The 23035-nt window shown below is 35.6% G+C and overlaps 4 protein-coding genes across 7 annotated transcripts in view; 2 read left to right on the forward strand and 2 right to left on the reverse strand.

The window, feature by feature from the left end:
- The window catches only part of LOC105265534 (zinc finger and BTB domain-containing protein 49), a 6754-nt gene extending 836 nt beyond the window's left edge, over positions 1-5918 (forward strand). For 2 of the 4 annotated variants that reach the window (XM_011303079.1, XM_011303078.1), the window contains exons 2-4: positions 470-817; positions 1022-1850; positions 2321-5918. In XM_011303079.1, coding sequence (XP_011301381.1) covers positions 491-817; positions 1022-1850; positions 2321-2427 — 1263 coding nt within the window. In that variant the 5' untranslated portion in view covers positions 470-490 and the 3' untranslated portion in view covers positions 2428-5918. Of the gene's footprint in view, positions 1-199; positions 374-469; positions 818-1021; positions 1851-2320 lie in introns of those variants that run through there. The other 2 variants (XM_011303077.1, XM_011303080.1) reach the window with 2 other exon arrangements.
- Positions 5919-6971: 1053 nt separating this feature from the next.
- Positions 6972-9834, reverse strand: LOC105265537 (zinc finger protein 436-like). The gene is made up of 3 exons (XM_011303083.1): positions 9728-9834; positions 8311-8829; positions 6972-7882 (listed from the first exon to the last, which is right to left on the reverse strand). The coding sequence occupies exons 2-3, from the start codon at positions 8702-8704 to the stop codon at positions 7398-7400; spliced, it is 879 nt and encodes a 292-aa protein (XP_011301385.1). The 5' UTR covers positions 8705-8829; positions 9728-9834; the 3' UTR covers positions 6972-7397.
- A 16-nt stretch (positions 9835-9850) lies between these two features.
- Positions 9851-13729, forward strand: LOC105265536 (uncharacterized). The gene is made up of 5 exons (XM_011303082.1): positions 9851-9939; positions 11047-11230; positions 11729-11911; positions 12032-12217; positions 12557-13729. Exons 2-5 carry the CDS (start codon positions 11066-11068, stop codon positions 12866-12868), a joined length of 846 nt encoding a protein of 281 aa, XP_011301384.1. The 5' UTR covers positions 9851-9939; positions 11047-11065; the 3' UTR covers positions 12869-13729.
- Positions 12871-21167, reverse strand: LOC105265535 (uncharacterized). The gene is made up of 5 exons (XM_011303081.1): positions 20424-21167; positions 17782-18074; positions 16065-16418; positions 14529-14642; positions 12871-14002 (listed from the first exon to the last, which is right to left on the reverse strand). Exons 1-5 carry the CDS (start codon positions 20701-20703, stop codon positions 13727-13729), a joined length of 1317 nt encoding a protein of 438 aa, XP_011301383.1. The 5' UTR covers positions 20704-21167; the 3' UTR covers positions 12871-13726.
- Positions 21168-23035: the final 1868 nt, after the last annotated feature.

Genomic DNA, 23035 nt, shown 5'->3' on the forward strand with positions numbered 1-23035 from the left:
AGTTGGGGGGTTTTTTTTGGAGGAGGGGGAGGGGGAGGTGGGAGTGAGTTAAAACGCCGAGTGCCGCGGGGGGATTATTGACGGCGCGTGTGAGAGAGGAGACATAAAACGGGAAACTAGACTGCCATTGTGACATTACGGGGTTGGAGAGGATAAAAAAAAAAGGAGTGAGAACCGCGTGTTGTGGGGGTGAAAAATATATTGTTGGGTGTGCTGTTGTTTTTTTGATAATTTTTTTTTTCGTTGAATTTTTGATTATTTGGATATTTAACGTGACGGGGGATGATAAAGTGAGTTTGCCTGGTGGGTTTGAGGGGTGGTAAGGGAGTAGCACTGCACTGACGTGAAAAAACATGGGGAATAGGACGTTAATGTGAGTACGGGGGTTGTTGGGCAATGGATGGGTTGTTTATGGATTTGTCGATGTGGTGGTGGGGATGATGGTGAAATATTTTAATTTTTGTTTTAGATTTTCGATTGACAAATTGCAATGAATTTCCCACCGTTTGGCAGCCACTTTCCTGGCACCATCCCCAGCATACATCAGTTTGCCACGGACGGTTCCAGTGGTGCAACATCACGATACGCCAATCATTTTCCCAACCAGCCTCCCATCGGAGTGCCGGTTGTTGGAAAATACCGTCCAGAGGTTAATGGTACGCAGACGAGTCAGAGTCAGGGGATGATGAACAATAAGAGTGGTTATCCCAATAGTAATCTACATCATTATACTAATGCACCGTACTCGCAAGCACAACCCATTCAGCAGAGGCCATCCAATTCACCGGGGATGCAGGAGAAAAGGGCTTACCATCAGGTGAAATATTCCCTTGTCTCATATTTTTTTTTATTGTCAATGAGTCCAGGCACAAATGTGATTTTTCAATGTGAAAAAATTGTTTTGATTCTAGAGGAGTCGGTAGTCAAAAATGTGATATTCTTTTTTAGCACGTGTTTTTTATTTACAATAATATATTGTTATGTCAATTGTTGAGTATGATGAGTGAAATGTGCTAAACAGGACGTATGCAACCTCCTGCAGGAGAAAGACAAGAGCAAAGAGAAAAAGAGCGATGAGCAGAGGAATGGAGACTCTTCCGGAACGCCAAACGGCAGCCAGCAAGACTACTCCATCCATCAGCACCATCAGCAGCACGCGCACACCCAAACCCCAGCATCAATGCCAGCAACCTGGCAATCCCTGGCGACACCAGGCTCAACAGTAGCTGATTATCTGTCCCACCTGCCAGCCAGTACCCTTCCTCTGAGTCTCCATCATTTCCTCAAATATTCCGCCGAGAGCATAAAAAAAGAGAGCGAGATGCAGGCGCAAACTACCTCGGTAGCAGTTGCTACAACAACAACACCAAACATTATGATGTCTCCAAATAACAAGAAGAAGAAAAAAAAGAAGGCACCCAAAGAGAAAAAACCACGTCCAAAACCTGGGGAAATTAGACTGACAACAGCACTCGATGGCTCGACTCTCTACTGCTGTCCTGAGTGTCACATGGCGTATCCTGAACGCGAACTCCTCGAGCAGCATCTGCTGGGTCACACACTCGAGCGCAGATTTGTCTGCGATATATGTGGGGCTGGACTTAAACGCAAAGATCACTTGACACGCCATAAGCAGAGCCACAATCCAGAGAGGCCATACGTCTGTACAGTTTGTTTGAAGGCTTTCAAGAGAAAGGAGCAATTGACACTGCACTTTGTTATTCATTCCGGTGAGAAGAGACACGTCTGCACCGAGTGTGGGAAGGGGTTCTATCGCAAGGATCATCTGAGGAAACACACTAGGAGTCATATTGCCAGGAGGGTCAAGGCTGAACTCAGTCAGAATGCTGGTGAGCATTTTTCTTTCTTCTATCCTTTCTATTAGAATAATAATTGCAATGGCTAAATTCATATTCATTTATTTTCATTAATATAGAATTTAAATGCTCAACTCAAGTGTTCAAATTTTATAAATAAATTTTATTTTCTAGATCTTATCGTTGTGAGAATAGGCAAAGCATAACAAAGCACAGTCTATCTATCTAATAGGGAAATAGAAATATCTCTGAATGTAAGAGAGATATCAATATTTTTATAAAGACCTTTTTTGGAGCTTTTACTCTAATCTTCAAAAAAGGTCCTATCAAAAATTTCGCTATCTTTTTTAGCCTTACGGATATTCCTGGAAAACTCCTTTAAGGAATGATTTGTCCTTCTTTACAGCTTCAGTCCTGAATTTGTTTAATTGTGTCTGTCGTAAAGAAAATTTGATTTGCAAGATATTTCAATGGTGCACATGTAAATTTGCGTTTGTTTAAAGGAGGTCAGCAAAATCAGCAGCAGAACAACGTGTCGAATATGCAAACGACGACAGTGTCAGCCTCGTCTGTTCTTCCTGGTGGGCATCCAGGGCCCCTCCTGTCCTGAGTGCCACCACCAGGGAACTTTCAAGTTCCCCACCCTAACAATGTCATTTCCCACTCACCGAGTCACCATCCACTTCATCACCACCATCATTTGGCTGCGGTTAATGCCGCTGCACACCAGGCGGCTGTTGGTACAACTCACTATCAGGGACATGAGCTCGGTTTCCTCAATCATGTCAAAGATTTCTGAGGGTCACTGTTGGCTTCACTCTCTGCTGTCTTCGATTCTTGACGTAAGATTTAGGGAATCACTCTCTGTTTTTGTTTTTCGTCGAGTTACGAGTCTTTATTTTCTTTCATTCATGTTTCGATAGCATTTCAGGGAATCGCAGGTCGAGAACACCTTGATTTTCATTCACTTTCACTAATTGTTTCAATTCTTTTGTGGATATCCAAGCAAAATATTCTAGGCGTCAAAACATGTCTGTACGGTAATTTAATCCTGGAATTAAATCAAACGAAAGAATCCGTTATTTTAGGATCGAGAGTTTTTCTGAATGTGAAAAATCTGCTTTCTCTAGTGCAAATGTATTCTACATTTTGAATTCTTAGAAAAAATAAAACTTTTATGGAGAATTTTAGGGAACAGCAGTGAGTATTTTTCTTGGAGGTCCACAATTAATTTCCTTCCAAAGAAGAGTAAAAGTAAAGCTCATTGATGACGAAATGACGAAAGAGGATAGAGTTAAATGCCTGTTGCAAGAGTCTTGCCATAAATGTCACGTAAAGAAAAGATAATATTTTTATGATAGTTCCATAATAGATCATCGCAGAATGATTTTATTCTCCATTTGGTAAAGTATAAAAAAAAATCGATGGTGAATTGAGCGAATAAGTTGCAATAACCGAATGAAAAATCGTCACTCATTCCTCATTTTTTATGTGTATTATCCATAGCAGTATTTTTAGTAATGACAGAGTAGTTCCAAAACACCTTACCGGCGGCTTTTATACATATATACATACAAATATATATAAATACATATTATATAAATACTCATATTGGTATATATTTGTATTGCGCTTACGAACGTTGATTCGTGCATTTTTTTCTTTCGTATCGCTGAAATGCAAAATGGTGTAGCAAAATTTTAGAAAATTTTAATGATGTTTTTCGTTGATACAATTTTGTTTTCCTTCTTCGCTTTATTTTCTTACACTTTATTTTTTGAAGTAGATCTCTTTAACGAACGTTGATCACTTATCATATTTTTTTTATTATTAGATAATAACTCCATGGGCAAATTAATGAAAAATTAGAATCTCACATTTAAAAAATCAAATAATTAGTTACTAATCTTTGGAATTTTCGATCAATTCCTCGACAAGCACTGACACATTTTTATATTTTTCTTTGCCAATTCATACGCGTCTGGTTGTGATCGTCCATTTATTACTCCTCACGGTAATTTGCATTCGATAGTCTATAATTTAGTGTAAACAAGCTGGAAATATTGTGCCATCGCTCATTATAATTTCCTCACGAATGATTTATCGATTATAACCGGATCAGCTGTTTCAATAGCAGAATATGATATTCGTAGGGGATAAGTAGCTAAACTGGCTGTACGAGAGAGATAAATTCGTCTTAAACTCATTTGAGACGTAATTATCGGTTTTAAAATGCTCTCTCACATTCAAACCAGAGAGAAAACAAAAAATCAATGGCAATTCAGGTTTTCGTCAGACCTCAAGTATATAAAGAAAAAAAAAAGTATAAGTCAGATTGTACTATGAAGCACGTACTAATATTAGAGGGGAGGTAAGCATACATAATGTAAAGTTTATAAATAATAAGGGGATGAGTATTCGAAGTAATCAATCGCCACCGTAATAGCATAAGGTGAACAAGTTTGTATACAAGATTTAAAGGAAAAGAAAAATGTTAGCGTTTACTTAAGATAGCGTTACGATTTAAATAAATAATAAGCCATGAAAGTGAAGAGTGCGAATGGTGAATGAGTACTCTTTAAGTCGATTAGCTTTACGAGTGAACATTTCTTGTTGAATATTCACACGGAAGAGGGAAAAGTCCAATTTTTACGTTGATGTGTTTTTTTTTTTTGTTTTTTTTCATTTCAACAATGTTCGTATTTTCTACCTGAATTTCATTTCTGATGAGAAACTGCGGAGTATTTTTGGTATAATTGAAGTAGATGTGCTTGGTATTCCATTAGTCTTTCAAATTATTCAAATATTCCTCAGAGTAATTGAGAAATTACCGCGATTTCAGCGCACTTTCATTATTTTATGGGGGAATAGTCATTTCTCATTGGAATTACACCGGCAATATCTCCTTACATCAATTCAATTTGAGTAGGAGGAGAATAAAAATTGGGCTGCAGTCTTTAGATACCCTGATTCAATCAAGCTGATTATCCCGGATGAAAACTCGGAGTTTATCAACGAGAGAGATATTTTTCTACGCATTGTCGAGTGAGGAAAATAAAATAAAGGAAACACCAGTGAAATTGTGTGACGTACGGGGGATAGATTTTTAAGAAAAATTCATGAGTCAAATTTTTTTCGGCTGCTAGTGAATTTTTGTCGAATTTATTCAAATTTTGATACAAATCATTAGAAATCTGAATTTTTCAGGTTGAGACCACGATTTGGGTAATTTGACGAAAAAATTAAGGGAAATTAATATAAAAATGTCTGAAAATCTCTTTTCGAAATTTTTCGAAGAAAAAACAGCCACAAATTCGACTGGAGCAGCACTTGAATTTTTCTAAACAATTTCTCTCCGTGTATGCAAAAAAAAAAAACAATTCTTTCTCTAATAATTAATGAGCCTGATTTAGTTTTCGGTCACTGAGTACGGGAATGGGTGTGCCCTCGAGAGGACATGAAATAAATAGCCCTAGCCTAGTTATAATTTGAATAAAAAGAGGAACGTGGACGAAAAATTTCGCCTAACCCAGAGAATCAGCCATGAATCAGCCAGGGCGAGAGCAGTGGACGAGAAATAAAGAATAATAAATGGTTAATAATAAAATACGATTCCTCGACATAGTACAAAGCATAAAAACAAAGGAAAAAAATAATGATCTTTCCCAATAGTGTTACGAAAATGAAAGAGAGACAATTAGAAACAGCCTATAAGAATGACAGGAGTCTTGCCTTGTATTTTTCATTTCGTTGAAACTAGAATGGTCTCGAAATTCTCCCTCATTTTTTCACAGCTGCAACAAACGTGCAACAAAATAAATTCCAATAATTTATCACACCAAATGTCTGATTCATCCAAATCAAAAGAGCTGAAGAAAAAAAAACTGTAATATAGATGAGCCACATGTCTAAGGACCCTAGCGTTTTATTTTTATATAGAGAGCACGTGAAGAGCATCAGAATTCCAATGAAAAAATTTTCAAACAAGGGAGAAATCGAAAGAGATGCGAAATTAAAAAAATTGGCGAGAACGATTAACATAATTTTTTTCATTGCTGCTATATGTAATAATCCGTACATGGTATATTCGTATGTATACACATACATACCGATATATATTATATTATATATAAAAAGAGATTGTAATAAAGTCAGTTTCATAATCATTTCTCTTACCTATCTACCCCTCAAAACAGAAAAATCATTTCTTTAGTGAGAATTAAGAATTTTTTTCTATCAATCGACTGATGGGGAACTCTCGAAAAAACATTGGTCCTGCCTTACACAATAATACTCCCTTTATTGATTCCAAATATGTTACAATGAATAACAAACTTCCATAATTCGTCCAAAGTCCAGAAAAAAAAACTACACAAAGACTTCTCCTCGTCGTTATGACGATAATAAAGAATTTTAAAAAATCATTCAATAGTTTCTTAACCAATAACGTTCGAAGTTTTCAAACATTAAATTAACATTAAATTAGGCTGCAACGTCGTATAATAATTAGATATCTTACATCCTATGTCGCGTGTGATGTCATCGTTAGTAGCCGAGTTTATCGTTTAATCTATCAAAAGAACTTACTATTGTTATTATTTTTATAAAATCTGAAGTTGATATTTTGTCACTCCTCATTCTCCCGCAGAGCAATTGTAAAAAACAAAACAGTAAACGAAAAAAATATTCCAAATAAGTTTTCAATAATCCATTCAATAGTGATGCAGTCGCTTCATCGATAGCTTCTGAAGAAATTCTTCGAATCAAGTCACTCAAATATACTCTTTTAGAAGCTTCAATACAGAGCCAAAAGATTTCTCACTCCCATGAAAAAATCCCTTGATTCTAGGAATCTCTGATCCTAATTATCTCTTCCCTGGAAATAAGTGAATTCTCACTTCATTCATGCAAAAATTCATTCCAAAACATTATCCATTTATTTTTCATTATTTCCAGAATTTTCATTTTTTTGGTTGAATTTCTTCATGAAATTTTCCTTTTTAAAATTTTTTATAAATTAATGTGATCAGACATTGATTTTTTTACGTATTTTTCGCCTTGTACTTTGTTTATCTTGCATTACAAAATTTGAGATAAAAACATGAAGAAAATTCATGTATTTTGATAGAAGAATCAAAATCTATTCTTTCTTTCTTATCAAACATCTCTCAGAATTCCCCAAAAAACTCATAAAATCGCCAGGATTTCCTCAGAAAACGCTACATTCATCCCTTAAATTCCTCACCCTCGCCGGAAATACCTTTTCACATTCCATATCATTACCTTGAATTGACTATCAACTACTGAGCTTGAGAGAAAATCTCCAACTTTCCAAAAACTCTCCCCATTCCCAAAACAATAGAAAAAGTAATTTATTCCTAATTTAATAATATGATGCCCACTAATTGGCATTCCCCTAGAGTCCTAGGATCAAGTGACTATTAGCAACGAGAAACCCTTCATCTCTGTGAAAAAGAGTAAAAAGGCATCAACGAATGAAAAAAGCCTCCCCCTGGTTCCGAACAAATCTTCCACCCCTGCACAACCAATCCCCATCATCGATAAAATTCTCGCCAATATTTAAGTTCGTAAAATGGAGAAAGGAGGTGGTCCCGCCTGCCTCATCATCATGGCAAAGTTGCCAAGTCCATCAGTGCTGGAGTTCTGCTGTCCCTCGACTGGACTATTGGCACTCTGCTGGTGGCCCTCACCCAGGGACTTTCCCCTGGTTCCATTGTGGCTCTGCAGATGCTTCTTCAAGTGGTCCTTACGATAGAAAGCCTTTCCACACTCTGTGCAGATTTGATTCTTGCTCCCCGAGTGGATGATCATATGACGTGCCAGATGCTCATTCCTCTTGAAAGCCTTACAGCACATGGAGCACTGATAGGGCCTGTCCTTGTTGTGCCCCTGTTTGTGACGATCAAGGTGCTCCTTACGCTTCAAGCTCACCCCACAGATGTCACAGATGTGTGGACGCTGGCGATGTTCCTCCAGGTGCTCATGGAGACTCTCTCGGTCTTGAAAACGATACGCACACTCTGGACAGTGGTAGATCAGCATTCCTGTAGCAAATATTTCAAAGTCTCATTTTATTCAGTTCATTATTGGTCCATTGAGGCCCTCATGTATTGTCTATGGAATGTAATTTTTTCAGTTTCTTAACAGTTGCTGATTTCCAGAGAGTTGTGAATTTTCAAAAAGGAATTTCTATGAAATTGTAAGTCGAGATTGAGAAGAGAATTTTCACCATGTGCTTCACATGTTTGTGAGTTGTGAGGTGATACAAAATTATTGAATGGAATTTCAACTGTGTTTATTATCTCTACGTTTTTTCGAAGAGCAGACTAACCCTTTCTCCTCATCTTTTTACTTTGCCACGACTCATTGTTTATACGACATTATATTGTGCAGCAAGAATAGCCCCTGAATAAATAATACCAGGTGAACAAAAAGGAATAAATGATAATTATTGAATGTAATGTTACAATACCATTGATATGTCGAGGCTCAACATCATATTCGACTTTAGTCCTTGCCTGGTGGCAACTGTGAGTGCTTTCATTGCTCTCTTCATACTTGGGAACGTAGGGGACTCCAAGGTTGTTGGAGCACCTCGCCAGGTACTCGGAGGTCAGTCTGAAGTCAATTCTGAGAGGATCAGTCATCGTTGCGGCGTCGACCTTCTGAATGGTCTGTGTTCCCGAGGAAGTGTGCGAATGACGTCGATGGGTCTCTTTATTGTCACAATTATTCTCGTTGCGATTCTCATCGGTCTGCGGTGGGTGGAGAGCATATGGATAACCCGTTGGGTCCGATGGTCTCGGGTGGTGGACACTGTGATGGATTTCTGGAGGATATTTTGGATTTCTCGTCTCGTATGCCATGTCTCTACGGTTTACAATCTTTTGGGGAATGAAACACCTTTTTCCAGGACCCCAAGCTCCAAGGGTGAGCGATTTTTCAACAGCATTTGAACGAACTTTGGTCTATTTTAATTACTCGTGTGGTCCTGAAATTTTACGAGGATTTTCAATTACATCTTAAGTAACTCAATGGGTTATCCTTCGTGGAAAGGAATTCATTTCTAAAATAAACCTGACAGATAGACTGAGAAAACGCATGATCTCTTGATGTGAAATTTATTAGAGCGAAACAAATTTGAGATAAAAATTTATAAAGATCTCCAAGTTTCGTGGAGAGTTTCCCGGTCATTAGTCGTCTCAAGAATATTTAGTTTGCAGAAATGATATTTCGTAAAAATAAAAGCAATTTCAATTTTGTCTGCATTACAAATCATAAAATCACAATTTTTGTTTATTTTGGTCAATTTTCGGAGCACAAAATCGGAGCGTTAAACGGATATTCGAGTGAACATGTCAAAAAACGTTTTTGCTCCATTTTTCATTATTTAATTTATGACAGCCCCAAGATATGAATAATTATGATAGTATTCTGAACAAATCGCGATTATTCGCGAAATTCTTCGGAGAATCGCACAAATGAAACAACTCCGTCTTGTAAAAATTGAAGGAACTTCCTAAGTTCGCATGTTGCTCGCATGCTCCTGAAGGCCATAAAAAATACTCAATCGCAATATTGCCTGAATGCATGCATAAACAACCCAAAAAATGTTCACCTCAACAAGTCGCTTGAAAAATCCCGCGATTTCTCTCAAATTCCACAAACTAAAAAAATGAATAACTAGATAAAAAAACTGGCAATTTATTCAAGATCATGCCAAAAGATTGTCGTAAATTGTATTGAGCAGGTCAGGTAAGGTGAACCATTGGCTCCCAAAGTAGCTAAAAATTTGTCGGATTCCCCAGGTAAAAGTCCCTCAATCCCCATAAATACATGATCCAACTCAATTCAAACGTCCAAATAATGGAAAAACAAAAAAAACTTACGCTTTTATTCCGTCGACGTTGCAACTACGTGTTTATCAGACCGTTTTTCCATAAACTTTATTTGTTTGTACAATGACAGCCATCTTTGAAAATCAGCTGGTTGGTTAGCAAATGCATCGGTGTTGCCGCTGGTGTCTCGAAAATACGCAAACCAGAGAATAACCAACCGCAGTACCTCCGATCGCGGGAATTGCAGTTTTCCTCCAATCATGGTGAGTCTTTTGATGTAGTGGACAGGTCTGCCTGATGCAGTCAGAAAAAATACAGTATGAAAAAAAAAAGAATTTATTTGAGACAAATATGTATTCCTTGAAAATACTTTTTCTCCTGGTCAGCCTATTCCTCGCGATTCCATCAGGTTCTGATAATAACCATCATATTGCCCTAGAGGATGCTCTAGAGGATGCTCTAGAGGATGCCATAGACTCTAGGGCCAAGCGACTGCCCTAGAGGATCAAGGAATGTGTCCTTGAAGTACTCCACTGATCATTATTCATGTTCAAGTACTAAATTTTTTTAGAGGAAGACATTCGTGGAATTCTTTCATATAGATAATTCTTGGGGAGTTTATTCAAGGTCATGAATGACATAACCATCTTCTAGAGTCGTAGAATTTCATTATTGATGTATAATTGAGATCATTGGGGGACCATTCAGGTGGGGGAATTATAAGTAAATGCGTTATTCTAGATGGAATTCAGGAATCACTAGGAAATGTCCTTGTGATGCCGCTGTAATGCATGTCATTGTTAAATTAACATTAAAAATGGTTTGAGATTACGAATGTTATGTTATCTTGTATGGTTGAGGGTTGAAGGAAAGGGGAACAGAATGGAAAAGCCCGAGTTTATAACTGGTCAATAAATAATAAATAATAAATAAATGAATCCTTGGAAACAAATAATTTTTGATGATTGCGATGGTTGTAATTGCACTAGACAGAAAGTACTCCTTAATATATTAAGTATTTTGTAATATATACTGAATTTTTCGGTTTTCCCATCGTTTTTCGATCGTCCTATTTATTTTATAAACAATTTCGTAGGTTTCATAGATGTTTTTCAGTTTCCTCTCTCGATTCAGTCGCTCTATTTTATCCCAGAAAATTAATGAGGGAAGGATTAATGAATATTAAAATTTACGAAAACAAATTGAAGAATGTCACGAGGTTTTTTAAATAAATAAAATGCCACCTCGGATCCGCAGAATTGCTTTTTTGGATCGGTATTTTTTCCTGTTTGTCAACACGATTTAAGAAAAAATGAATTGTAGTTCTCCCAATAAATAAATCCTGACTAAAAATAATTTCTTGTGTTCAGTGGAAAAATTGAGCAGGTGATGGAGAAGAGGAGTCGCAATGAACGTGGAAAAATTGATGAGTCATGTTGTGATGATGTTCCCACTTGCAGTCGAGACATAAACACAAGGATTCAACAAAATCAACTTCAAGGTCACGGCAGAAGGTGTCCAGCTCCGGATGTCTTGGCACAGCTACAGTTCTCGGTGAGTTTTTGTTTACAGTCGAGATAATTTGATTACCTCGTGTTTATAAACACCGAAAGATATTTTCGGATGGACTATATATTTTTTTTCAACCTGTACTCTTCGTCTGAAACTTGATGTTTTCTTTTTTTTGGAGCACCTGTAGAGTATTGACTATTGACGTCAATAGAACGATATGATTTTTAAGGATAAATAGAGTAATTAGTTAAACAATAGCACAATAGGAGAATATAAACATTAAAAATTATTACCGTTTAATTAGAATTTGATTTACGATTTCTAAAGAAAAATCTTTTTTACAGTCCCGTATTTTCCTTCTAATTATTTGCAAAATATATAATCTGTAAAATGAAAATTTGGCGGAGGAAAAAATTTGCGTTGCAAAAAAGTCCCTTTCCTCCCGTAAAAATCCTGAATCAGGGGTGGAGGTAATGTTTTTATTTAATTGTCTTATTTTTCTTCGCTGTAAAATGAAAACATTACTTTATACTCTACCAGGCTGACCCTGAGGAGATAAAATCCATCCTAGACGACGTGAAAAGTGGTAGAATAACCCAAGCTGTGGAATTCATCTTCTCCCTACGACCATTCGTCGAAGATGGAGGAAAAATTCTAATTCAGGTGATGGAGAAAGACCTGGCAGATTTTCGGAAACTAGTTGACGACATTGTGGACTGCAGAGTTGGTATTTTTCCACGAATTACATGAAATTTTTATTAATTTCCCCAATTATGCGGAGGTCTGTCATCAGTTTGTGGTCAGATTTTATTTCATAATCTAACCCAGTGATTTCAACGGAAGGTGCAAGATGAAGGCGATGTGATGCACCTCTCTCAAGTCACAATGACTGATAAATTTACTCACCTAACGAAGCAAATGAAGGACAGAACCGTGACAATACTCGAGAAGCTCCAGAAAATATCTCCGAAGTTCGACTGGAAAAACGATGGGAAGGACGAGTCAAAATTATCGACTCTAATCAGTATAGTATGTCATTATCAAATAAAACTATAACTAAAAATTTCGTCAAATGTCTGATAACATTTTTTTAATCAATAATCTTCAATGTTCCTCTCAATAAAATTGATGTCATATTCTCCAAAAATTATAAAAAAAATACTAACAGAATAGATATAATTCAATAAATTGAATATAAAAAACTACTTCAGCCAGACAATTTAAAATAAATATAAATGTTAGTATTTGATTCGTCTGGATTCTCTTATCGTTAATAAATTGCCTTGGTAGAAGTAATTATTTTCTCAGTGTTAAATTTCTATCTCGACACCAAGAATCTTCTTCTCACCATGCAATTCGCGTTTTAAGAAAGAGAAAACAACACCAACGAGTGTCGATCCCACGAACAACTTGATCCACCGAATATTCATGAGGAATCAATGGCTGAAACGTGAATTGCATCGGCTCCAGTCTGACAACAACAACCTCAGGATGTTCTTCAAGCGGTTTAAAGAGTTGGCACTGCAGAGAAAAGCGGAGCAGATAAAAGTCCCTCGAATGTTGGCAGAGCAGCAAGAGATGCTGGAGAAACAACTGGAGAAACTGAAAGGAATATATCACCGAAATTCTGAAAAAATCCACGGCCTCCATCTCAATTACGATGCAAGCATTGACACCTAGCGAACATTTAATTACAATTTATTTATTACAATAAATTCTGGAATAAATTCCTCAACAAAATTGGATAATTGTCACCTGTACTTATTGTTAATATTATACATCCGTGTGGAATTAGTTCCTCTAAATCAGAGATGGGCTATCGTATCTACAAAATTGTATCGGTCGTTATTACACTGAGAGAAAAAACGACTTTTTGTCAAGAAAATTCACGAATTCAAAAAATTATTCTATCAATTTTTATTTTATTCTTGGAATCTTTCAGGGATGAGATTATTATTATTTTCATATTCTTTTAGAGATTCTGGCTTTAAGTTTCGTCCTGTGTTGATTTTCTGAAATTACAGGAAAAGTATGACAATAATTCCCGGGACAGTATAAAGAATTATAAAGAATTGATATAAAAATTTAATTTTTAGCCAGAATTCAAAGATATTCACTGGGATGAAGATAATTTCCGAACTTGATCGAATTTTCAAATGAAATTCAATGTTCAGAAGGAGAACGAGATGAATTTCCAACTCCTCCCTGAACTATCCCGATTTTTCATGATCTTTATGGAATAATTGAATAGAAAAATCGAATGTTTTAGGGATTTCCCTTCAGAGAAAAAAACAATGCAATATTTGCTTTTTCAATCATAAGATTTTCAAAACTTATTTAAGATTTCCATCAAAGATTCATAAAAAAATCTCGAGTAGTGCATTTGAATGACTTTTTCCTCTCAAAGTAAGGAAAAATGATTTATCAGGGGATTTGACGGTTTTAAAATGGCAAGTAGATATTTTCTTGTGACAAGTAAACTCTTTTTGTTGAAATAAGTTTTGTCTCTCGGTGTACGACTAACGGAATGTACTTTTTTCATGAATTTTTTGTCGCACTCGCGGCACCGATCTCACTGCCATGATGACTTGACGCCTTGGATTTACGCTCTGGATCCATGCAGATCGATATGAATTCCTCGGATATTTTTTTGTCGAGGCCTGTGTAGGTGCACGATAAATCACCAACATTTTCATCCTCGTCGATCGACGTCATCTGCTTCGGCGACTGGTTTTTCATTTCCCGGGGGTGTCGCCGGTCAATTGCTAACTCTTCATGCTCTATTGGTGGATAACGAGTTCTTCGAGAACGATACTGCAGAGGAAATTGATTCTTTAGATTAGTTTGTCTTTAGAAATCAGTTTTTCTTTTCGGAGAAAGAAGTTTCTCAGTCTATTATTCGAGGTATTAGCAAGAAATTACGGGTTCCGTAATCATTTTTATCTGCAATTACCTCAACATCCAAATGGCGACATACGACGACGGATTCGAGGAAATCTCATTAATATTTTTCTTAATTACCAATTTATCTCAGAAAGTTTTTCTGCTAAATTAAATTCTGCTGATTAAATCTCTATCAAAAATATTGTTCTCTCATTTTCTTGTTAATGATTTGTCAGATCAATTAATATTGTTTGTATTAAAACAAAATGATTATACTGGACCTGTAATTATTGCTCATCAAGTTCTATATTTATTTGCTTAATTTTAATGTTATTTCAAAGTGATTTATGGAATGATTGAAAAATTGCTGGTTTCGAACTTATTGATTAATTATTAATCTGGCTTTCAGTTTTTTGTTTAGGAAGTTTAGGGGAATATAAAAAAATCCTGTTATTACCAGTTGCATTGGTGGTCGACCTGGTGATGCCATCATGTGGGGAATAATTGGGACAGGACCGTACGTAGGTATGTAATGAGCAGGATATTTGCCATGGGGAGCTCCATAAGGTGCCTTAATAAACAAATAAAAACGTCAAAAATTAGAAATAATGCTGAGTTATGTCAGTTAATGAAAAAAATTGGGTTCCCAATTTTTGTGGATGCGCCTCCCAGAAATGCCTAATCTCACACGTGTGGGGTGTTATCATTTGGCATCCAAAATCGCTGAAAAAAATTTTATAAATAATTTTTTTTTTCGGCAATTAAATTCAATTCGTAAATCGAGGAGGTATTCACTGAAATTAGGAAATTCGGAATTTTTGAAAAAGTATCAGGAGAACATGACAATCGAGGAGGTATTCACTAAAACCAGAAAATTCGAAATTTTTGAAAAAGTATCAGGAGAACATGACAGTCGAGGAGATATTCACTGAAATCGAAAAATTCGAAATTTTTGAAAAAGTATCAGGAGAACATGACAATCGAGGAGGTATTCACTAAAATTAGAAAATTTGAAATTTCTGAAAAAGTATCAGGAGAACATGACAATCGAAGAGGTATTCACAGATATCAGAAAATTCGACATTTTTGAAAAAGTATCAGGAGAACATGTAAATCGAGGACGTATTCACTGAATTTTGAAAATTCACAATTTTTTAAAAAGCATCGGGGAGCATGAAAATCGAGGAGGTATTCACTGAAATTTGAAAAGTCAAAATTTTTTTTTAAGTATAAATACCATATTCTTTTTTTCTTACACATATATACCTTAGCTATGCACCGAACAAAGCTGACAAAAAAACGTAACCTGCTTTTTTTAAAAGGGAATAGGACTTTCCATTGCTTTTTCATATTTAAAAATTCCTTTCTAATCGTTTACAATTTTCTAAAAATTTCGAGCTAACTACCGAAGTTTCTCTTTTTTCCTTTTTTATCTAGTCATCATATGCCGGCACATGCAAAAAAATATATTTTATAAAGTAAATAATAGGATAATAATAATAAATTAAATAATACACTTTTCATACTATAATGAAAATGCATAACTAACAGATGGGATTCAGCTAATGAAATTCAATTGTTACATTTGAAATTTACGTATCCACAATTCTTTAAACAAATCTAATAAACAAAAAAATATGTACCTGTATAAAATATATTATGCATATGTATTGTAAATTTTATTCAAAAATAGATTACATAAGATGTAATCTGTGCAACCAAAAATGTTCCCTCTTTCCATTACATCTAGTTTTTTTAAAAAAATGTTAATGATTGAAAAATTTGGAATGATTCCATCAAATTTACATAATGCGCTTCACTAATAAAATCACAAAGACCAACGGGTATAACACAAATAATAATTTCGTAGAAAGAAAAAATATAGCCATTCATTATGTGAGGATTTGGAAGAACGCAAACGAGTGAATAAATTCACATCGGTTATCGAATCATTGAATGAGCCAAAAAATAAATGAGTAATGATAATTTATACCTGAATTATAGGATGCAGTGGCATGATCGGCTGGTGGACGACGTAAAAGGGCGTTGGTGGAGGCGGAGGTGTTTTCGGTGGACGAGTTTGAGCAATCACCCATTGGTGGACCATATTTTTAGTTTTCAATTTACCAGTATCACCGTCGAATTCTCCACCGGCATCGATCTCCAGGTCATTATCCAATTGACTCTCATGCCTCTGTTCACTCAGACATCCACAGAGTTTAGGGGTCAGTGTGACACACGTATATCCAGCAAGAAGTAGCTCCACCAAACTACTCAGGAGAAGTCCAACACTTGCCACTAGACCTCCCCATGCTGACTCTATCTCTACCAATTTTCCATCTTCGCTCTGATAAATGTTTACAGGAGAATATTCATTAATAGATAAAAATGATTGAAATTCGGCAAAAACTGTGGGGAAATTTCTGTAGAATTTCTCAGTCACGAATCAGTTAATTTATTGGATATTCTGGCAATTCTCAGTTATTAGTCTTTGATTTGTTTTATTTTCAATCTTTTGAAGATGAATTTTATTTAATTTTGAAAGCCCCATCTTTCATTGAAACATTAATTATTATTTAACAGGAAAAAGCAAATTTTATTGAATTTTCAAGATAAAGGAGAAGTTTACTGACCGTTTTTAATTAAAATGAAATTCAGACTTACATAATTGAAAATTCAGACGACTTTGTAATTGAAATTCCAAGAAATCTCTAACAGTGAGTTACGGAATTCACGACAAAAACATTAACGCAAAATTTAGGCAAATGTTTATTCAAAAATAAATTGAGACTGTAAATTTAGTGAAACTATTCCATGAGAATTATCTCCAAACAACAAAATTCAGGGAAATATATTCCGAGTAATTTGTATAATACATGATACTATAATACATAAGTGACTTGACATGTCTCAATCGTTTTGCTCTAAATCCACTCAGAAAATAATGACTATTGCTAAATAAATTGACCAATTGCAGACAATGCACGCATTACCATTCCCAATATTTACATTCAATTATTTGAATTAATTGAGCAGAAACCTTTTTTCCGAATGTCAAAAAGCAAACCGTTTTTTTATCGACACATCAACAGTTAAAACCACACAGAAAACAGTACATACGCGAAATATATAGCGATTACTCAATACATACGTTCCATGCATCTATCCGGCATATATTTGACATATACATATACACATATAAAATATATGTGCGACCCAAAATGGAATATGTCACATAAACGTCACATATATTTAGCGCATATATTTTATCGGTTCGGTAAAAAAAATAATTTTGCTTGTATCAAAGAGGATAACGACAAAGCTAGCGAATAGACTGTGAAAATCAACTGAATGTAAATAAAAAAAAAAGTGTGCATCATACAGATGAGTCGGGGATTTGACCGCATTAAGCCTTGGCTGTGAACTTTCACCGATTCTCAATTCAAATATATTTTTTCCCCATTCTGATCCCAATCCCATCGATTTCTATCGACGACGATGATGACACGTGTAGCCTATTCCCTAGATGCTATCGAATTGTTCGAGTAAATAATGAATATGGAATTCTCGAAAAATGTGAAAAGCCTTGAAGAAGTTGCTGAGAGGAGATGGAGACTGGATGTAGGCCAAACCACCTCGGGTGAATATGAATGATGCCTCTGGGGGATAAAATAAAGAGTAAACGAGAGGAGAGAATTTTATCGACTTACCGGAAGAAGTAGTACATCGTCAGGTGTGGAACGTAGGTCTCTGACGAGAGCTGTCAGGGCAGTGATGGTGGACATGTTGGAGAGGGCGAGGGCAACGAGACTTGAGGCGAGATGGGCTGTTGCAAAACCACTTGAGCCTCCAGATTTTTTTGATGTTGTGTCGGCTAGAGTTGCGACAAGTCCCAGGGCACCTGCCACGAGGGCTGCAGCACCCGCCCACAGTCCTGCACCTGATGAACCCAATGAGACCCCGTGCACCAGCACCAGCACTCCAAATACCACCAGAATCAGACCTGCATTCGTAATTACTCATTAGCTGCATACATTAATTAATAATGTTCTACGTATTTTTTTATTTTTCTGGTAAACTTATCGTTTATCGTGAAAAAATATGAAAAAAACTTTTGCTTTTGTCATTATTTAATGAAAAAAATGTCATGATTTGACAGAAAATTATTTAATGACAAAAAAATGTTTCTACGTTTTTTATAAATTTTTAATAAGAATCACAAAACACAAAAATGTTATATTTTTTTACATCAATCTCATTGATAATTTGCCAAAAAAAATTTCAAACGTCGATTGTGGCATATGTGAGTGTAGAGCATCCTTAATTAATTAATTGATTAACGCCTTGAGATATACGAAAGTGTCAACTTGAGGCATTCCTAAAGGTCAAGTTAAAACTTTCAGTCTTGAGTTAAAAATTTCAAAACGTTTAAAACCGAATTTCAAACTAAGTTTACGAAAGATTTCAGTTGAGACTTCAAAAAGTTTCAACTCAAAATACTCCGGAGAGTAGAATTGAATCTGCGAATCTCAAATTACCAATTTCAAAGAATTTACCTCAGCCTTCAAAATCGCGATTTGATTTTTTGGTCTGGATTTAAAAAAATTTATAATTCGACAAACATCATTCTAAAACGAATGAAAACACTGAATTATTATTATTACTATTCCACAATGAACTATTTACATTTATTGAAGAAAAAAAATGTTATCATGATGTTTGTTCGGTCAGTCTGTAAAAAAAAATACGACTTTCTATATTTTTCATATTAAAAAATCCCTTTCTAATCGTCTAAAATAAAAAATTCAATGAGACTGAGTACCAAGTGGCTAGAGAAGAAAATATCCTCAATGGTTGAAACCCTGGTAAGAACAAATTGCAAATGAAATTAAAAATCCGTTACAGTATCTCATGTCGTAATCGAGTCGTCGAGATCGCTCGAGATCCTCAGATCGTAAAGCATTACAGAAAATTAATGAGGTATCCCTGAAAACTCCCTCACAATCCAGTCTCGAGTCATCAACTTCCTGAATGAAATTCACATCGAGTAAGCCATCGAAATATAACGACCAGTTTCTGAAAAGCCCCTGTAATGGGAGAATAATCCCATAAACTAAAACTAAAAAAAATGAGAAAGCCGTTCGGTAACTCGATAGAGTACATTCCCCCGAGAATGAGATCAATTATATAAAAATTGAGTGACATTCCTCCACAAAAACCTGTGACGCCCAATATTAATGAAAAACGCTCTTATCATTAAAATCATTAAATTAATTGAAAAATTAAAAAGACTCGTGCACAACCATTAAAACCCCATAAATAATTTCTACTGATTATAAATTCTATTCTCTTAATAATTTTACGTAAATATTATAGTTATTCAATATTTACTTGTCTAATCGAATAATTATTCTATTAATATAGGAAATTTATGGAAAATCTAGGGAAATCGGTGGCTCAGTATTTTTTAGTAGTCATAACTGGGAAATAAATCCTTCATTTAATGGTAGTCTGATCTCATTGCAATGAGGAAGAAAAAAAATTATTTTCATTGAAGAAATAAAATAAAAATCGATTTTATCAATGTCGTGAGGTTTTTACAGTTGAAACAAAGTGTGAAAGTTGCATTTAGCTTACTCGTTAAATATATTGGCGAAATATGCTGCGAATTTCTTTTCTATGCTGTCAGAAAATTGTAACGTAGAATATGAAGAATTTCTCATTTTTTGGGATTAATACCCACATTCATCTCTAAAATTATCATCCTGGATGGGAATCGTTGAATTACTTGTGTCACATTTCATTAATTTTAAATGAAATTTTAATACAATCCCTTCAGAGAGCAGCAAATTGTTGGTCAGAGGTAATTTTCAGTGTGAATGTCTATTTTTCTGGTATTTGAACAATTCTCTTGTAATTATTTTGCATTCACGAAAAATAGAATTTACATTTCATGGAGTACTAGAAATATTTCGGGAAAAACGCACTGACATTATGAAAAGTTACCTTAAAAAAGATATTCGAGACCTTTTCACGTAAAATTCACGTTTTTTATGTTTTCAAAAAATACAACGTTTCCGTTTTTATCATTATTTAATAGATCAGTTTCAGAAATTCCGTGGTGATACGATTGTGTTTACGCGTTTCATTCCAGAGTTTTCCGATTCTTTTTAAAAAATTAGAAAAAACGCAGAAAAACGTTTGCACCACCTTGAATGTTCATAAGTGATTAAATAATAAGCAAATGGAAAAAGTTTACACTTTTCACGGTAATCCCACGATACGCTTGCCAGTAGAATAAAAAAATGCTTAAGATTTCCAGAGACTGGAAATAAACAATAAAAATAATCACCGAGTAACAACTGTCCACATGACATGAGCATCATAACATTGCTGTCACCACAGCTGTCATCTTTCCTCTGGAATTTCCTCTTCTCCTCATTGTCCTCATCCCGCTTGTCAACCCTCTCCTCGAGTATCGAATTCTTCTGAATGAGCACCACCTTGGAGTGCTTGGACTCCCTGCAGCTCTCAGTCTTGGAATCCCCAGTGGCCCCTGAATTCTTCGATACATCAGAAACATTGGACTCCTGACTCCTCACCGTGGAATCCAGTGCTATTCCCTTATCCATATCTCTTCTCTATGACAATCCTCTTCAGTTCGCACTCTTCAATTATCAATTTCCACATTTCACACCCGACAATTACATGTAATAAAAACTACTCTATTCAGTATTCGCGCAAAACGATTTCACCGCTCATCAGCAGAAACAGCAAGAAGTAACTGGAAAACTTTGAATTTATTATTAAGCATCAATTAATGTAATGCAATAGTAATGTAATGTAATGTAAGGTAATGAATTGATTTAATTATCGGTATCGGTATCGATTGACTTGTTCAATATTCGCGGATTAATCACGAATTTGTGGAAGATATTGAAATGATCGGCCACATCTGTTCTTCATTTCAGAAATATCGATGCTGGATTGTAGTTCAATAGTGTAACTCGAGAGTAAGAACGGAATAGTTCTCCTGGTCAGTGACTGACTACGACTGGTTGGCGTTCTCTGAGTCCCAGGTAGGACAAGCGGCGTCCCAGGGTCCGAAACAAGTGGGATCGGTTGAAATTGCATCGTTCTCTCATTAAACTCACGCATTACCATCATTGTTATTCCAGCTCCAGGAGCCCCGAGAGCCCCGAGAGCCCCGAGAGCCCCAAGAGCCCAGAGAGCCCCGAGATGGCCATTCTCACGAATTTTTATCCTTTTCACTTCTTTCATTTTCTCCATAGAAAAAAAAAAAACGGTTTCCCTCATTCATAAATTATAAATATCACTCCAACGTACATTTGGACTAGTGCAAAATCACCGTCTGGACGAGAATAAATTCGTAACAACGGGAAAAGAATCGGCTGGAGGTTTATGCTCCATTATCTGGATAATAATACGTTCAATGGATTTTCGAACGATTGGCGAAAGCGCGATCAAGAGTTGTACGTATGAACTTTTCTTTCATTTACCGGGTACAGAGTAATACACGATTTATTTTCTTTTTTTAGATTGTATGCCGCTGATATATCTCTCTCGTTTCCACTTGGTACTGCTTTTTTTTTCACCAGCACAGGCATTCACCTGAAGGAAATAGTATAGTGTGTTTACACGTGAAGTACTTGTACTTGCGTTGAGCACATGCCATCGCTCTAGGATTGTGAACTCCCCCTGCTATTTTTTTTTTTTAATAACAAATATGGACCGATTTCACATATTTCTGCCAATGTGTATGGGCAGCGTCTACCTGCAGTGGATTTCGTTCATTCATTCATAGAAATTGGAATTGTTTTATTTATGGTTGAGTTTTTACGAGATTTAATGTCGGTTTTGTTTATTTGAACTGATCTTGCAGGTTTTTTTACGCGGAATTTGTGGGATTGTTGTTAGGTTGTTTGTTCTGGGTTGGCGTTGGCTTTTGCAATTTTTTATAATCGTTTTGGGGATTTTGGACGGGATTTATCGGTTTTTGAGATTTTTTGCTTTTAAAAAAATTTTTTCGATAATTTTTTACGGATTTTGTCGCTTGAATTGAGAAATTTTAGGGACTGTGGAACGGAAGGAAAGCTGCAGAACATTTTTCATCTGAATTTTTAATAAAAATAGGAATATTTAGTTTAAAATTGTATTAAGTTTTCCCTTTTTTGCGTATATATAATTCACAGCGATTTTTTTGAAAATTCGAAATTTTCAATTGCGAGATTTTTTGCGAAAATTTCTACGAAAAAGTGGCGAATAGCTTTTATTTTTATATTGTTCATTAACTTTTTTATTATTTTCATCATTACCAGATTGAAGAGGTGAAAAATGAATAGAGTCCGCCATAAATTTTTATTCCCAGTCAAAATGACGTTTTTTAATTAAAAAAAATTGAATACATTTCTGCAAATTTTGTTAAAAAATTATGATGCCAGAAAAATTATTCCTCGAAGCGTTACGATTACTCAAAATCAAATGAAATATTTCTATCAATTGTTCTCAGTGCATGGAGGAAAAATAAAACTTCATCGAGATTCTCGGTAAATTCATATTTACCATAAAGTTTCACATCCTTACTGTACATCGTTGCGGTTCGGGACTCGCGTGCATTCGCCACGAAAAGTTTTAATACTTAATCGCAAGTTTACGGTACATATATGAGTTTTTTTTTATATTCCATAAAGATCGCACGGCGGTGCACTAATTAGAATCACGCATTTATTATGAATTCGCGATGGAGTAGTTGATGGGCTTTTGGTTGTGGGAATTTTTTATTGATGAGTTGCCGATGGAATTCCAAGGAAAATCGTTGAGGCATCTTGAAGAGGCATTTCAATCTGCGGAGATACTTTTCCAGACGTTTCTCCGCCTTTCTACCGAAGCATCCAGTCTTCCAGAGAGAAATGCTTAGTGGTTGTGAGGCCCTGACAAGTTTTC

This window comes from Fopius arisanus, unplaced genomic scaffold (genome assembly GCF_000806365.1).
Source record: "Fopius arisanus strain USDA-PBARC FA_bdor unplaced genomic scaffold, ASM80636v1 scaffold00030, whole genome shotgun sequence".
NCBI lineage: Eukaryota > Metazoa > Arthropoda > Insecta > Hymenoptera > Braconidae > Fopius > Fopius arisanus.

What these genes read in the sequence shown, in the direction of transcription:
- LOC105265537 (XM_011303083.1), bottom strand. Translation starts at nt 8,704, where the DNA reads ATGGCATACGAGACGAGAAATCCAAAATATCCTCCAGAAATCCATCAC. An exon ending in TGAGCCTCGACATATCAATG is followed by an intron (nt 7,883 to 8,310) that starts GTATTGTAACAT and finishes TATTTGCTACAG; the next exon opens with GAATGCTGATCTACCACTGT.
- LOC105265536 (XM_011303082.1), top strand. Translation starts at nt 11,066, where the DNA reads ATGGAGAAGAGGAGTCGCAATGAACGTGGAAAAATTGATGAGTCATGT. An exon ending in ACGACATTGTGGACTGCAGA is followed by an intron (nt 11,912 to 12,031) that starts GTTGGTATTTTT and finishes TTTCAACGGAAG; the next exon opens with GTGCAAGATGAAGGCGATGT. An exon ending in TATCGACTCTAATCAGTATA is followed by an intron (nt 12,218 to 12,556) that starts GTATGTCATTAT and finishes TCGCGTTTTAAG; the next exon opens with AAAGAGAAAACAACACCAAC.
- LOC105265535 (XM_011303081.1), bottom strand. Translation starts at nt 20,703, where the DNA reads ATGGATAAGGGAATAGCACTGGATTCCACGGTGAGGAGTCAGGAGTCC. An exon ending in ACGATGTACTACTTCTTCCG is followed by an intron (nt 16,419 to 17,781) that starts GTAAGTCGATAA and finishes AACATTTATCAG; the next exon opens with AGCGAAGATGGAAAATTGGT. An exon ending in GTCGACCACCAATGCAACTG is followed by an intron (nt 14,003 to 14,528) that starts GTAATAACAGGA and finishes TTTCCTCTGCAG; the next exon opens with TATCGTTCTCGAAGAACTCG.